The sequence below is a fragment of the Equus przewalskii genome, chromosome 15 (assembly GCF_037783145.1).
Source record: "Equus przewalskii isolate Varuska chromosome 15, EquPr2, whole genome shotgun sequence".
Classification (NCBI taxonomy): Eukaryota; Metazoa; Chordata; class Mammalia; order Perissodactyla; family Equidae; genus Equus; species Equus przewalskii.
Genome location: NC_091845.1, coordinates 31,624,513 through 31,638,888, shown reverse-complemented (window position 1 = coordinate 31,638,888; position 14,376 = coordinate 31,624,513). Strand labels below are relative to the sequence as shown.

General features: G+C 42.5%; 2 protein-coding genes across 10 annotated transcripts; both read left to right on the top strand.

Moving 5' to 3' along the window:
- The first annotated feature begins 595 nt into the window (after nt 1-595).
- On the top strand, nt 596-14,376 carry RPP14 (ribonuclease P/MRP subunit p14). 9 transcript variants are annotated; one of them, XR_011526884.1, is made up of 7 exons: nt 596-772; nt 3,980-4,077; nt 4,169-4,253; nt 7,583-7,659; nt 8,087-8,165; nt 8,835-11,238; nt 11,282-11,884. XR_011526884.1 is itself a non-coding variant. In XM_008519646.2 (6 exons), exons 2-6 carry the CDS (start codon nt 4,001-4,003, stop codon nt 8,889-8,891), a joined length of 375 nt encoding a protein of 124 aa, XP_008517868.1. In that variant the 5' UTR covers nt 596-772; nt 3,980-4,000; the 3' UTR covers nt 8,892-11,884. The 9 variants fall into 9 exon arrangements, 4 of the variants coding, with proteins under 4 accessions (XP_008517868.1, XP_070430909.1, XP_008517876.1 ...); XR_011526886.1 differs by having other exon boundaries at nt 612-772; nt 3,959-4,077; XR_011526885.1 differs by having other exon boundaries at nt 612-857.
- Nucleotides 9,011-10,813, top strand: HTD2 (hydroxyacyl-thioester dehydratase type 2). The gene has a single exon (XM_070574806.1). It carries the CDS (start codon nt 9,011-9,013, stop codon nt 9,515-9,517), a length of 507 nt encoding a protein of 168 aa, XP_070430907.1. The 3' UTR covers nt 9,518-10,813.

Genomic DNA, 14,376 nt, shown 5'->3' with positions numbered 1-14,376 from the left:
ACGTCTGCACCCGGGATCTGAGTCTGTGGACCTGGGCCGCCAAAGCGAACCTGCGAACTTAACCACTGCGCCACTGGTCTGGCCCAGCCGCTATTATGATTATTATTAAATACAAATACTGTATGTTTCAGGAGCACAGGGGCTGTTTCTTGTTCTCCACTGAGTTCTCAGTACCTAGCACATAACACGGCCTCAGCAAGAACTTACTGAATAAATGCATAGATGAAACTGGGCTTACATTTGGAGATAGGACCATCTGGGTCTTCTCATGTCCACTCTGATAAAATACCTACTATGTGCTGGAAGCCACAACGGACATTGAGAGCGGGTTCTGTACTTGGGGAGTGCTTGACGTAGGAAATGCCCAGGGGAGAAGATGCTAGGTATAAAGTTGCTAAACAACTAAATGCATGGGTAAATAAATTACGAAGGGAGCTCCTTGGACAAATTCAAATGCCCGGAGCCCTGTACCCCATGCAGACATTTGCACACACGGCTTTCTCCGGCGTGGGCACCAGAGGGCACTAACCCGGCGGGTCTCAACTCCTAACCAGGACTCACGCCTGGGTCCTTAGGAACCCTGCGCGCTGACGTCACATCCGTACCTAGACGTCACACAACCGGAGGGGTGGGGCTGAAGGGAGCCAAACGTAAACATCCCCGGAGTTTCTCTGGCCCAGGCTCCGGTCGCTGCGGAGGAGCTCCGAGCCTTGGCGGATTCTTGCAGCGAACAGCAGTCAGAGAGGCGTCAGGCTAGTCCGACGGAGAGCGGGTAGGCGAAAGCCCTCAGCAGAGCTCCTGTTTCCCGGGACTGGACTCAGTCGGCCGCGCTGCAGACGCGTGGCCACGCGCCCCAGGTGCGCTTGCGCATGCGCAGGGTAGCAGCGACGGCGGGTCGCGCCGAGCGGCCAGAGGTACCTCTCGGCTCCGGCCCGGGACGCCGCGGGCGGAAAGCGAGGCCGGGCCGCCCTGTGCCGCTGTACCGCGCGGCCTCGGTGGCAGAGGGTGGCTGCGAGCGCTGAGCGGGACCACGTGTGCAAAGCGCGTGCGCCCGGCGCCAGGTGGGCGCTAAATGGCATACATTAGTCGAAAAAAGTTGAAAACAACCTGAGTGCCCAACAGTAGAGGATTGAGCTTTTAAAAAAATATATGTATGTATTGATTTAGTCCAAAAGTTACATATTGAATGTCTACTGTGTGCGATGCACTGTTTTAGATTGTTGGGAAACAGCAGTGAACAAGACAGAGAGATCCCTATTTCTTGTAGATTGTACGTTCTTTTGGGGCGGGGGAGAGGAGTGCAAATAATGAATGAATGAATTACATAGTTATGTCGGAAAGTGGTAAGTTCCACGAGGAAAAAGAGCAGGGGCATCGGGGGGGTTGCTATAGTAGTAGATAGAATGGCTGCTGGACCAAATCGAATGGTGAGATTTGAGCAAAGCCGCGAAGGAGGCGAGGGAGAGAGCCCTGTGGCTTCCAGGAGGGAGAGTGTTCCCAGCCTGCAGAAACGCTAGGGGCGAGGCCCAGAGGCGGGAGGTAATCTGGTGTTTCGGGAAGAGCTGGGAGGCCTGTGTGGTGGACGGGATTGAGCAGGGAAGAATGGTGGGACGTGAAGTCCGAGCGGTGGGAGGAAGCAGCGGTACAGATCGGGGGGGCCTACAGGCGGCTGTAAGGACTTTGGCTTTTCTTCGAGTAAAATGGGAACCGTTGCAAGGTTTTGAGTAGAGGCGTGGCGTGGCTTGAATAGGTTTTAACAGGCTCACTCTGGCTGCTGTAGAGACTAGATCGGGGCGGGAAGGTGGAAGCAGAGACACCTCTAATAGATCGGTTAATGAGCGTCCCTGCTCACGTTTTTGTGGTGCGCATGGTGATATGCCAGGCTGCACAGACGGTTTCTCAGGCATCATCTCCTTTAATCTCAGGACAGCCTGCAGAGGGCTGTCGCTGACCCTCACTCTGATGCTCAGTGACTGCTGGGTAAACACTTGCTCCTTAAGTCTTTTTTTTGGTAAAATATACATAACTTAAAATTTTACCATTTTTAAGTGTACGGTTCTGTGGCGTTAAGTGCACTCACATTGTTGTGCGACCATCCCCACTATCCGTTTCCAGAATACTTCCTAAGTCTTCATCATTATTGGCATCCTGAGCTCTGGGAACAATCTCGTTCCCCTACCTCAGGCAGCCAACTCGGTCAAGGCACTTGGAATGCTTTCAAAACACCTATCATGTGCCAGGCAATGAATGAAATGATTGAGGGTCCGGGTCTCCCTGCCCTCCTAGTCAGGGGAGGCTAGTGACTGGGAAAGAAGCACCAGGTAACTGTTACTGCAGTTCTGAAACCAGGGGTCCTCTTGAACGGAGAGGCCTACCACCACCACCATTCAGTCGGTCGTATATTCAGTAAGTGTTTGTTGAATGCCTACTCTGTGCCAGACACAGTAAATATTCATGTTTGTTGAGTGGATGGTTGGATGTAGCTCCTTGACGGTGACTTCTCATTTTCTCTGGAGGTCATTATCTGGGAGTGGTTGGAACTTGGCCTGACCCAGAGATTTTTGTAAATGCTGGTCTATAGTAATATGACCTTGGAAAAGTCCCTTTCTTTGGTTGGGCTTCAGTTTCCTGGTGTTTTTAGTAGGGGAACCAGGTATTAAACAATAGACAGTGTTAATAAGAGATTGCGTAACAAGGGAACCTAACTTAGAACGGGGTGTCAAAGAAGGCCTTCCTGACAAGGGGAACTCCTGGAAGGGATGAACTTTAAGCTAAAATGTGAAGGCTGAGTAAGACCCTCCAGAGGGAGAGTGAGGTGGGAGTGGAGCCAAGGACAGGGGTTCTCTACGGGGTGATCAACATGATCTGAGATCTTGAGAGTTCCAGATCTCTTAGAAATGGCATTGAGTGCCCATTCCAGAAATTCCTCTTCTCAAGCCCCTTGCTGTTTAAGCTCCGTGTTTCCTGGGGCTGCCAGATAGCCCTGTGCAAAACTGGTCTCCAGACAGAACAGGCAGGTCGAGCGTCCACCCCTCGTCCTCCTCTTCATGCTCTGTGTTGACTGAGAGTAAACAAGAGGGCCTTCAGACCCCAGATTGTACTCCTTTATGCTGTTACTCTTTGTTTCTGATTAAGAGGCATTGTACAAGAATGATTTTGAGGGGGCTCAGGAGTGGTGGGAATCTCTGTGTGTCCTTGGCAGGTGTTACCTATCTTCGCCAAGCCTCAATATCTTCTTATAAAAAATGGGAATAATACTAGCTTTTACCTCATAGGATCGTTTTGAAGACGTGTGACCTAAGGCATGTGAAGGGTTTTGCACAGAGCTGGGTACTCAGTGAGGAAAAATGTTTGCTGGGGTTGTGATTAGAATTTCAATAAGAGCACAGTGGTCTGGTATATATAGAATGTAGAAAGTTCCTTTGTGTGTGTATGGGTAGGCTTAGTTTGACCAGAATTAGATGAGTTACTGTACTAGGAGTTCTTTAAAAAATCAAATAGGTCAAATTCTCATTAAAAAAGTGAGAAATAGCTTGTATCTTGTTAATTTCTAGCCCTCTTGATTGTTTTTTTTAAATTATTTTATTGAGATCATACTGGTTTATAACATTGTGTAATTTCAGTTGTACGTTATTATATGTCAGTTTCTGTGTAGATTGCATTGTACTCACTCCCAATAGTCTAGTTGTTATCCGTCACTGTTCATATGTGCCCCTTTACCCCTTTCGCCCTCTCACCCTTTTCCCCTCCGGTAACCACTAATCTGTTCTCTTTATCCTTGTGTCTGTTTTTCTTTCACATATGAGTGAAATCATACAGAGTTTGTCTTTCTCTGTCTGGCTTATTTCGCTTAGCATAATACCCTTAAGGTCCATCCACGTTGTTGCCAGTGGCAGGATCTTGTCCTTTTTTATGGCTGAGTAGTATTCCATTGTGTATATATAGCACATTTTTCTAGTCTTCTTGATTCTTAATGTAGGTGTCAGCAGCTTTGGAAAAGATGCCAGCTCCAGCCACCACATATGAAAGAATAGTTTACAAAAACCCCTCTGAGCACCACTACATGAAAGTCCGCCTGTAAGTCCAGTCTCCTAAGTTCTATTTTTGATGAATCTGAATAGCATGAAATTTAATGCGATGTATTGTTTCTTTTGAATATTTTTTACAGAGAATTTCAAGATTGTGGGGCTGGCCTGAATGCCGCACAGTTCAAACAGCTGCTTGTCTCAGCCCTGAAGGACCTGTTTGGGGAGGTACGGGTTTGCTGGGTAGATGAACACTCCTAAGATCTTTGTAAGAAATACTGAGACAACACTTTTCCAAACCGTATTTTAAAACTTTAAAACCACATTTGAAATTGCAGGAGCACACTCAGAAAGGATGACTTTTGGGTAGGTTTGTTCTAGTGTGCCTTCTGTTTGACAAGGAACTTGTTAGACGTTTGTCCTGGTGCACCATTGCTGTAAGTGCTGTCCAGCCTGGCAACCTGCGAACTGTTGTTTTGCCCATTGCGAAGATGGGTGGCTCTCACCAGAATGTCAGTCAGCACACCACTGTCTTTATTGAGCAAGTCTCCTTTGGAAAAAACTGAGCTGAACTAAACAGTGGGCTTAGTGACATTTTTGATTTACATTCTGATGCGTCTCCTTAGCTTCCCAAGGACAAGCGCTTTGAGTAGTCCTGTTTTAGCATTCACTTGAGAACAAGTAGTTTTGAGAGAGAACAAAGACGGGTGATTTTCAGGAAATTATCTCCTAATTTGTATATTCTGTCAAATCAAAATCTACTAAGCACCTCTTCAAAATTAAAAGCTTTTTGCTCTGCAAAAGATTTGGTTAAGAGGGTGAAAAGACAAATTCTAGACTGGGGGAAAATATTTGCAAACCATATATCTGACAAAGGACTAATATCTAGAATATATCAAAGAACTCTTAAAACTCAATGGTAAAAAACCAAACAGTCCAATTAGAAAATGGGTAGGTGCCGGGCCAGTGGCACAGCGGTTAAGTTCATGCACTCTGCTTCATCAGCCCAGGGTTTGCCAGTTCGTATCCTGGACGTGGGCCTACACACCACTTATCAAGCCATGCTGTGGCAGGTGTCCCTGAAGATGGGCATAGATGATAGCTCAGGGCCAATCTTCCTCAAAAAAAAAAAAATAAGTAAAAGACATAAATAAACATTTCACTAAAAAGGATGTACACTTGGCAAAGAAGCACATGAATGAAAAGATATTCAACCTCCTTAGCTGTTAGGGAAATACACATCAAAAACACAATGAGATATCACTGCACACCTAACAGAATGACTGAAATGAAAAATAGTGGTAACACTAAATGCTGACAAGGATGCTGGAAAACTGAATCACTCATACATTGCTGGTGGGAATGTAAAATGATACAACCACTTTGGACCACAGTTTTGGCAGTTTCTTTTTCTTTTTTCTTTTTTTTTTTTTGCTGAGGAGGGGTTTGCCCTGAGCTAACATCTGTTGCCAATCTTCCTTTTTTTTTTTTTTTTTTTTGTATATGAGCTGCTGCCACATTGTGGCTGCTACCAAGTGGTGCAGGTCTGCACACAGGAACTGAGCCCAGGCCACCAAAGTGGAGCGCGCTGAAATTAACCGCTAGGCCTCAGGGGCCTGGCCCAGCAGTTTCTTAGAAAAACTAAACATGTGCCTATCGTACAACCCAGTAATTGCACACCTGGGCATTGATCCCAGAGAAATGAAAACTTAATATTCCACAAAAACTTGTACACACACGTTCATAACAGCTACATTAATAAGAACCCAAAAGTAGAAATAAGCCAGATGTCCTTCAATGGGTGAATAAACAAACTGTGGTACATTTGTACCATGGAATATACTCAATAGTAAAAAGGTACAAACTACTGATACTGTCCATGCAAATAATCAGTAACCAGTCTATAGATAAGAGAGGTGAGGTGACCTTACTTGAGCCAAGCTGAGGATTATAAGCTGGGAAGGCAGACTCCACGGAAGAAGGAAGAAAGTGTTCCAGAGAATACAGCTTTATACCTTTTTAAAACAAAGAACATACATTAAACACACCCAGGATACATATTCATCAAAGTTTCAAAGATATTCAGTTGCAAATTAGCAGGTCACCATGACCCTGATGTCAGGGAAACTGGAATTTATCTTTAGGAGCACTGATAATGGGTGTTACCGATACTGGCTACTGCCTCGTAGGAGGGGAAGTATGCATTCTTCTCTTCAAAAACTACATTCTTTGAGATAATGTTGGATGCTTTGTTTAATCATTAAAGCAGATGTGCGATGTGTGTTTGATAGGCTATAAATCAAGCTTTTTTTGTTCGAGCCAAATCAGTTTTAAACCAGAATAGCTACCCTGTATACCTCAGTATGCGAAAATTTCTTGTCAATACACCCAACAACTTAACCCACTCCCCAGAGAATTATGCTGAGTGAAAAGCCAGTCCCAAAAGGTAACATACTGGGTGATTCCACTTATATAATGCTCTTGAAATGAGAATTATATAATCTGGGGGCTGGCCCTGTGGCCAAGTGGTTAAGTTTGTGCACTCTGCTTCGGTGGCCCAGGATTTCGCCATTTCGGATCCTGGGCGCGGACTTGGCACTGCTCATCAAGCCATGCTGAGGTGGCATCCCACATGCCACAACTGGAAGGACCCACAACTAAAAATACACAACTATGTATAGGCTTTGGGGAGAAAAAAGGAAAAATAAAATCTTTAAAAAAAAAAAAAAAATATATATATATATATATATATGAAGAAAGATTAGTGGTTGCCTGGGGTTAGGGATGGGGATGAGGAGTGGGTGTCACGATAAAGGAGTCAGAGGAGAGAGCATTGTGGTGGTGGTTACATGAAACTACGTATGTGGTAAAATTGCATAGAACTATGCATACACACATAAATAAATATGAATGCATATTTAAGTGGTAAAATCTGAATAAACTCTGATTTATCAATTTCAGTTTCCTGGCTTTGATACTGTACTATAGTTATGTGAGATGTTGACATTGGGGGAGCTGGGTGAAGGGTGTATGGAACCTTCCTGTACATTTCTCTGCCATCTCTTCTGTGTCTAATTTTTCAAAATAAAAAGTTAAAGAAAGAAAAATCTGTGCACCTTCTGTATATCAGGTATAAAACCTGGTTCTTGGGGATATAGCTGTAAACAGATAGACATGGCCTCTACCTCATGGACTAATGGTCTTGGCTATTTTAGTAGGAAACCATGTTGAACAATTAATGGCAAGAATGGTGAGTGTTACGAAAGAGGAAGTGTAGGTCCTGTATGTGAAAGAGCATAACAAGCGATTGAGCTTAATGTTGGGGATCAGAAGGAACAATTTAAATGAAGACTTGAGGGTGAAGAGGCATTAACAACATGAAGAGGCACAAGAAGAACATTCTGGGCAGGGGATGTTGTAAATAAGCAGGCTCAGTATTGCAGTGCCGTTAAATACAATATTGCTTTTTTGGAGGAGAAAGCAGTTGACAGCAATAGTTATTAGAGTTCACAGATAATGATGATATTAGTCTGCTAATAGCATGATTCCATACTTAGGTTGATGCTGCCTTACCCTTGGATGTCCTAACCTACGAAGAGAGGACCTCATCAGCCATCTTGAGAATATGTAGCAGGTACGACAGACAGTGGAGCATTTCTAGTATAACAGAGCAGAGAGGCGGACAAAAAGAGCAAAAATGTTCTCTTCTGAGAATGAGAAGAGCTTCGTCATTGTGATCTCTGAGCAGCTTTTGGAAGTTTAAACTGGGGAGCATGTGAACATTCATCCACCAGGAGTTTACACTCTAGAGAGCAAAACTTGTGATTTGCTTTCAACTGTAGAGTTTCCCAGTTGACGCTCGTGGTTGCAGACTCAGAAATATATATTTGAGAAAAATTCCTAATCGAGTTTCATTTTATTCTCTGCCATTGACATACTATGCTTTTAAAGTTTTCTCATTTAAATTAGGTTTTCTGGTAGAAACTGCTTTCTGGAGCATCACAAACAAAAGGGTGATGTTGCGGGGACAAATCACTTATGTTTTCTTGGTCTTTCCACAGTGGTCTTGTCAAATTATGGAGCTCTTTGACTCTGTTAGGATCCTATAAAGGCAGGAAATGTGCTTTCAGAGTGATTCAGGTAAAGACTCTCCCTTCACATATTCCAAATGAGGCTGAGTAGTGGATCAAACTGCTTTTTAATATGTGTCCCATTTTTGAGCTTGCATAAATTTAGTATGGTTGCCATTATCCAACTGGGGACGGGAGGGGATCCAGGACTTCACTGTTTCCGAAAATGTGAGACAAAGCATTTAGATTTTAGATTGTGTGGGAGGTATTTTGGGATAAAACTTAGAACTCTTGTGGGAAAGTCTTAACGTTTCATTTATAGCTTAATGCCTAGTGCCTTATCTGTTGGGATGCTCTTTCTCAGCTTGTCATGACCACTTGTTTATCTAAGGCTACCTCTCAGGATGCTCTTTAAAATGCTACTGCATGAGCTTGGCTTATCCATAAAACTGGGCATGTTTTGGGGCCGGCCTGGTGGCACAGTGGTTAAGTTTGCACATTCCACTTCGGCAGCCTGGGGTTTGCCGGTTCAGATCCCAGGTGTGGACCTACGCACTGCTCATCAAGCCATGCTGTGGCAGTTGTCCCACATGTAAAGTAGAGGAAGATGGGCACGGGTGTTAGCTCAGGGCTAATCTTCCTCAAAAAACAAAACACCACTGGGCATGTTTCTACATTGCCTTGTATTTCAGTACAATTTTCTCCTGATACTGTGTTAACTTTTTTCTTTTGGTTACAGGTGTCTCCATTTCTCCTTGCATTATCTGGTAATAGTAGGGAGCTAGTATTGGATTGAGTAGTCTTCAATTTCAGAAACATTCCTCTACTCTCAGAAGTACTTTTTGGTGCCAGCATAATGTTTGAAGACTGAAGCAGGCTAAAGGCTCCTATTGATGGAATTTGAGACTGCTGAAGATGTTCCCAGTAATTTCCAGCCATCGCCTTTGGTGGGGTGGGCTTCAGAGGAGAATAAGCCTGAACCAACCAGTGATAAGCAGGCAGACCCTTCAGCATATGCACATCAGAATTGGAGACCGGGCTGAACTCAGCAGGGCCTTCACACAGAGGGATGTGGCTGCCTTCTCAGAATTAACAGGAGATGTCAATCCTTTGCATTTAAATGAAGATTTTGCAAAACACACCAAGTTCGGAAAGACAATTGTACATGGAGTTTTGATCAATGGACTTATTTCAGCTCTCCTGGGTACTAAAATGCCAGGGCCGGGCTGTGTATTTCTTTCCCAGGAAATTAAATTTCCAGCCCCTTTATATGTTGGAGAGGTTGTTTTAGCATCTGCAGAAGTGAAAAAGCTGAAGCGGTTCATTGCTGTTATTGCAGTGTCATGTTTTGTAACAGAAAGTCAAAAGACTGTTATGGAAGGCTGGGTTAAAGTGATGGTCCCAGAAGCTCCCACATCCTGAAATATCTGTTTAAGATGCAAATTCAGGCATCAGCGTTACTGTTATTGACGAGTCTCTGGGGAAAACAGATTGCTGCTTCACCAAGGAATGGCTGAGAGATCCAGAAGCCCGTGTTGGGGGAGGGGGGGCAGGTAGAGGGGTGTTGAGATGTCCACTTTCCACTTTGGCCTTATGCTTCACACAATGTGAGTAGGTTCATCATTTGTCTTGGTTTTTAAAATTGAAAAAAATATTGGAAAGTTTATCATTTAGCTAAAGGTTCTACTTTTAGCATTTCAAACCTAATTTGATTTACATTTAGATAACAAACCTACCTATGTGTGTAGAATAAGTTTTTCACTGAATTTATAACTCGCTGGCGTTTAATTATCGAAGACAACAATAGAAGTTGAGTCATCTTTGAGTACCTACCTTCTACCAGTAAATATTCTTAGTTCCTGTTTTTCAGCAGTTTCCAGGTCAGAGTTTATTGTAATTTGTTACTGTTTACACCAAGATGGCATCTTGCTCAACCTTTGGTGGCGCTTGCCTTTCAGATGGTTTTCCTGTTATTGGAGGAAGGCTTGTGTACAGATTTGGACTCAGTTATGTAAACCGTCTCGGTCTAGCTACAAGTAACTAAGCCAGGCCTGGCCTGTAAACAGTAGCTACTACTATTGTCCATTCTCCTCTGTGACTGAGATTAGAGGTCATCTTGAGTTTAAAGCTAACTGACCCACAGTTAAACAGTTAACAGGCCAATGTTTCAGGATGTTAACCAATCTCTATTGGTATTCCAAAACCTGGAATAGATCTGGAATGCAAAGTTTCCATTTTAGGAATCTAGATTATTTTCTCCCTCGAAAATATGGTGGGTTGTCCCCTCCGCCTCATTATATAAATAATATGTGCATATTGTAAAAAAATTAAATGAAAAGTGTAAGGAACACTGTCGAGGCCAACTTCTTAAGAGCTGAGAGGTATTGAAGAGGCAGTGTGCCTAATGTGTTAGTACTAGATGGTCATCTCCAACACAGCCAGCACTTTTAAGACAAGAATCTACCTGTGCTCCATGGTTTTAGATGGTCGCTCTGACCGCAGCTGGATGCTTTGATCAGGAAGGTAAGATCAAGTGTAAATGGTGGAATCAACCCACATTTCCTGGAAAAAGGTTTTTTCTCCTGGTGGATCAGTAACTAGATTTTTTATTTTTATTTTTTTAGATCAAGGCATCAGTTAAATGAATTACTAGAAAGAATTATTCTAGTCACTAGAGGGCAGTGATGCATATAAATAGAGTATTTTAAAACAGTTTAATATTGTGTCATACTCTGGTTTGTGATGCTGAGACAAAAATACCCAAATTCATGTGAGGATGCCATTGTCATGAGTTTCCGAATGGGCAGCATGTTCAGGCTCAGATCCATCTGAAGGCGGCTTATAAATGAAATACTACACATACTGAAAATTTGATATAAGGTAACATTGAAGAGCAAAATGGGGAACTTGAGGCATAAAATATGGACTTGAAGCCAAGACTGCCTACTCCTGCAGAACTCATTCTCTGGACTGGGCAGCAGTCTTGAAGTATGGGTCCGTAAATGGGTTGTGATGTGATCATGAATACTAATACCATATTTGGCCTGCACATAATTGAAATGTCTGATGAGCCAATTTTCTACATTAACTCTAATCCTTGAAACAACTTTGTGAAGTTCAGTTAATGTTGTCCTGTTTTATAGGCAAGAAAACAGACTGATCAGTTAATGTTGTCCTGTTTTATAGGTAAGAAAACAGACTGACGCTGTGTGACTTGCCCAAGAGGTGGTCCAGCTAGTATGCAGTAGAGCTGAGATTCAGACTGGGGCCTCCCTTGCTCCAAAGCATTTCTTTTTTTCTATCACCTTTGGGTCATAAATGTTCCCATTAATGGAGGACTGTCAGTTTCTGTAATAGTATCCTGTTATGTGTCAGTAAAGTATTTGGAACCACCATTCTACAGAATTCTTTTTATGTTCGGAATGTTCTAGATCTTATTCCCTGCTACAGTTGTAGCATTTTCCTATATACTATTACTTGATGGCTTCCACCCTACCTATCACCTGTCCTTTTTCTAAGTTGACATTCAGTGATTATTTGTCTTCAGAGCAGAATTACTGAAAGTGTTATTCTAAAGATGAATTATGTGCAGGCCAAGTACCGTGGGGAGGGAGAGATGTCAGATCTGGCTGATAGTGATTTATGCTGTATAATTCAAAAGTAGCTTCTCAATATGAGCATTTCCATTTGTTTTAATGCTCCCTAGGTGTCGTGGTCTTTGATCTCTGTAAATCAATAAAAAGTTGGAATAGAGAAGTAGGCAAGAAGTTACGGATACTTCTCTGTAAATGATGACTTGTTATTTTTGCTCAGAGCCAAGATTCTCACACCAGTCATGCCTTGTTAAAACTGGCTGTAAGGAAAACTGGCTGGTCATTTTGAGCCCTGTACAGGCTGCCAGAAAGAATGACTTTTCCAATGAAAGCTTGGGTGACCCTCAAATTAGGAAATCCCCTCCCAGCTAATGGAGAGGTGGTTTTGACTTGTACTAGGTCACACGTGGAAGTGAGTACAAAAGTACTGACTAAAATAGCAGGCCAAATTAGACTAGGACTTTCCACATAGGGGTATTATAAGACTGTAATTTATGCAATATTTGAATACCACAGAAAGACCCATCTTAAGCAATTTCAGCCTAATGTACTAGAAAATTGCTTAACAGATTTTTATATTCTATTAGAAACATTTCCGTATTGGTGAAATGCCACTCATTTATTTTTCTGAGCAGCAAATTTTGAGTAGCAGCAGGGAGAAAGCCTTACCACAGCCGCCATTCATCTTGTGGAATTGACCCGTGTATTCATCTAGAAAAAGAAGAAATTGCTCAATGCACACTGGCGCCTCTTAGGTAACCGCAGGTTTTCATTTTGTGCTGAATTATTAGTCATTTTTATTTTGTTCTTACAGTATGATTCAGAGACCAATTTACTCCCAAAGAAAATTGCTATTATATCTCTTGAGTTTTTGTATTAAAACATACTCTACCAAGGGTTCACTGTCACTGAGCAGCTGTGCCACTGAATGCCTCATGTGTTGGCATAGTTTGTTAACTGGCTCTATCTAAGCAGAATGGGAGTGCTGTGGAATTACTCTTGGGCTATGCTTGAGTATCTCCAGGGTCCCAGGTGTTTTACTTCCTTTGTTCTTGGCTTGTCTTCATTTGGATTACAAACAGCAGAAATAAGAATTCTCAACATCTTCAGAGAAATTTGGGGTTGGAGCAAAATCACCAACTAGAAGAAACCATTTAAGTTTAAAATCATAAGAAAACCCAAGACTAATGTTGACACTACATACATAGAACAGGATTAATAGGGGGCCCCACAAACAGTCAATTTCTAGGCCACAATCAATTTCTAGTCTGGCTTTTAGCTATAACACAGTTCATACGACCTTATAAACCCCGGGCAAAATTCCTCTGTGATGTGATGGAAAAATATCATCAACATGGAAGGGAAATAAGAGTGATCAAATGTGAGCTGAATTTTGTTGTTTTGTATCCAGATCATGAATATTTAAAGAAGTAGAATCGTTTTGAGTTGGGAGGCGACGCTGCTTAGGACGCACTGAGTTTTTCACAAGCTTCTATGATTTGATTTGTAGAGCAGTTGCCAGGTCTAGAAGCATCCTCACTAAAACTCATTATCTTCAGTCAATCTGGCCAAACGTCAAATTGTTAGATAAACAACCGGTGGGCCATCTAAACATTTGGCAACTTAGAAGAATATAATTTTTTTCTTCCCTGCTGGCCCTGAGTAGTTGTGTATGTGGCAAAAACTGAGGTACTGCATACCTCATTAGCTTTACCCAGTGTGAGACTGGAAGCAAAGTTGATTTGATTCAGATCAGCTCTGGCCTGGGGAGGGTCTCCCCACATTGAGTGTGAGCCATTTCAAAAGCCAAATGGATGTTGAGGCTTTAGGGCTTGGGGCTTGATCTCCAGAGGATCTAGGGATCCAGTTAAGTTCAGGATTCTCAGGGGATCACTGACAAGGCACTAATTGAGTAGATGAAAATGAAATTATAAGGCTCACCATTGTTTTTATTCTGAGGGGTTTTCTTCAGGTAAGAATTTCCAGAGAAAGGGAAAGGCTAGATTGAGAGCTAGTCTCTGGCTTCACTCCATCAAAATATCTGATGTCTTACTTTCGGTTTCCTTTCCCTAGAAAGGAAGACTAGACAAGGTTTCTATTTTACAACCTTTGCAATTGACTTGTATGATATTTTAATTTTTTTCTTAATCAACAAGTAAAATATCTTAGAGACATTTTAAAAAATACAGAAAAGCATAAAAATAGAAAGCACCACAGTCCCACTTCCTGGAGACCCTCAGTTAATATTTTGGTGTGGTTCCTTCTGGTGTTTTTCCTATAACTATATTTTTAAAACTTGGGATCATACAAATGCCTGGAGTGCTTTCATCACTTACAGTACTATTGATAAAAAAGAAATAACAGGCCCAAAATGGAATCATTTGCCTCCTGACAGAGGCTTAATTACAGTTTCAGCCTCTCGTAGGAATGTGACCTTTTTAACAGTCAATCTGAAATTTCCTGATTAGCACTAGTGAGGTCATCTGCGTGATAAAACCCCCTTACCCCCAAGGAGAATTCCTGGCCTGAAACAATCCTTTCTTTTCTTCTGCTAATAGCTTCCTTGCCCCACCCTCCTTCTGCCTATAAAAACCTTTCACTTTATACAATTCCTGGAGTATCTCTACTTGCTTGTAGGCATGCTGCCCCATTCATGAATCAGTTAATAAAGCCAATTAGATCTTCAAA

Bases quoted from the DNA above. Each gene is read 5' to 3' on its own strand.
- RPP14 (XM_008519646.2), top strand. From the start codon at position 4,001: ATGCCAGCTCCAGCCACCACATATGAAAGAATAGTTTACAAAAACCCC. The intron at 4,254-7,582 runs GTACGGGTTTGC...TTCCATACTTAG, and splicing joins TGAAGGACCTGTTTGGGGAG to GTTGATGCTGCCTTACCCTT. The intron at 7,660-8,086 runs GTACGACAGACA...GTCTTTCCACAG, and splicing joins ATCTTGAGAATATGTAGCAG to TGGTCTTGTCAAATTATGGA.
- HTD2 (XM_070574806.1), top strand. From the start codon at position 9,011: ATGTTCCCAGTAATTTCCAGCCATCGCCTTTGGTGGGGTGGGCTTCAG.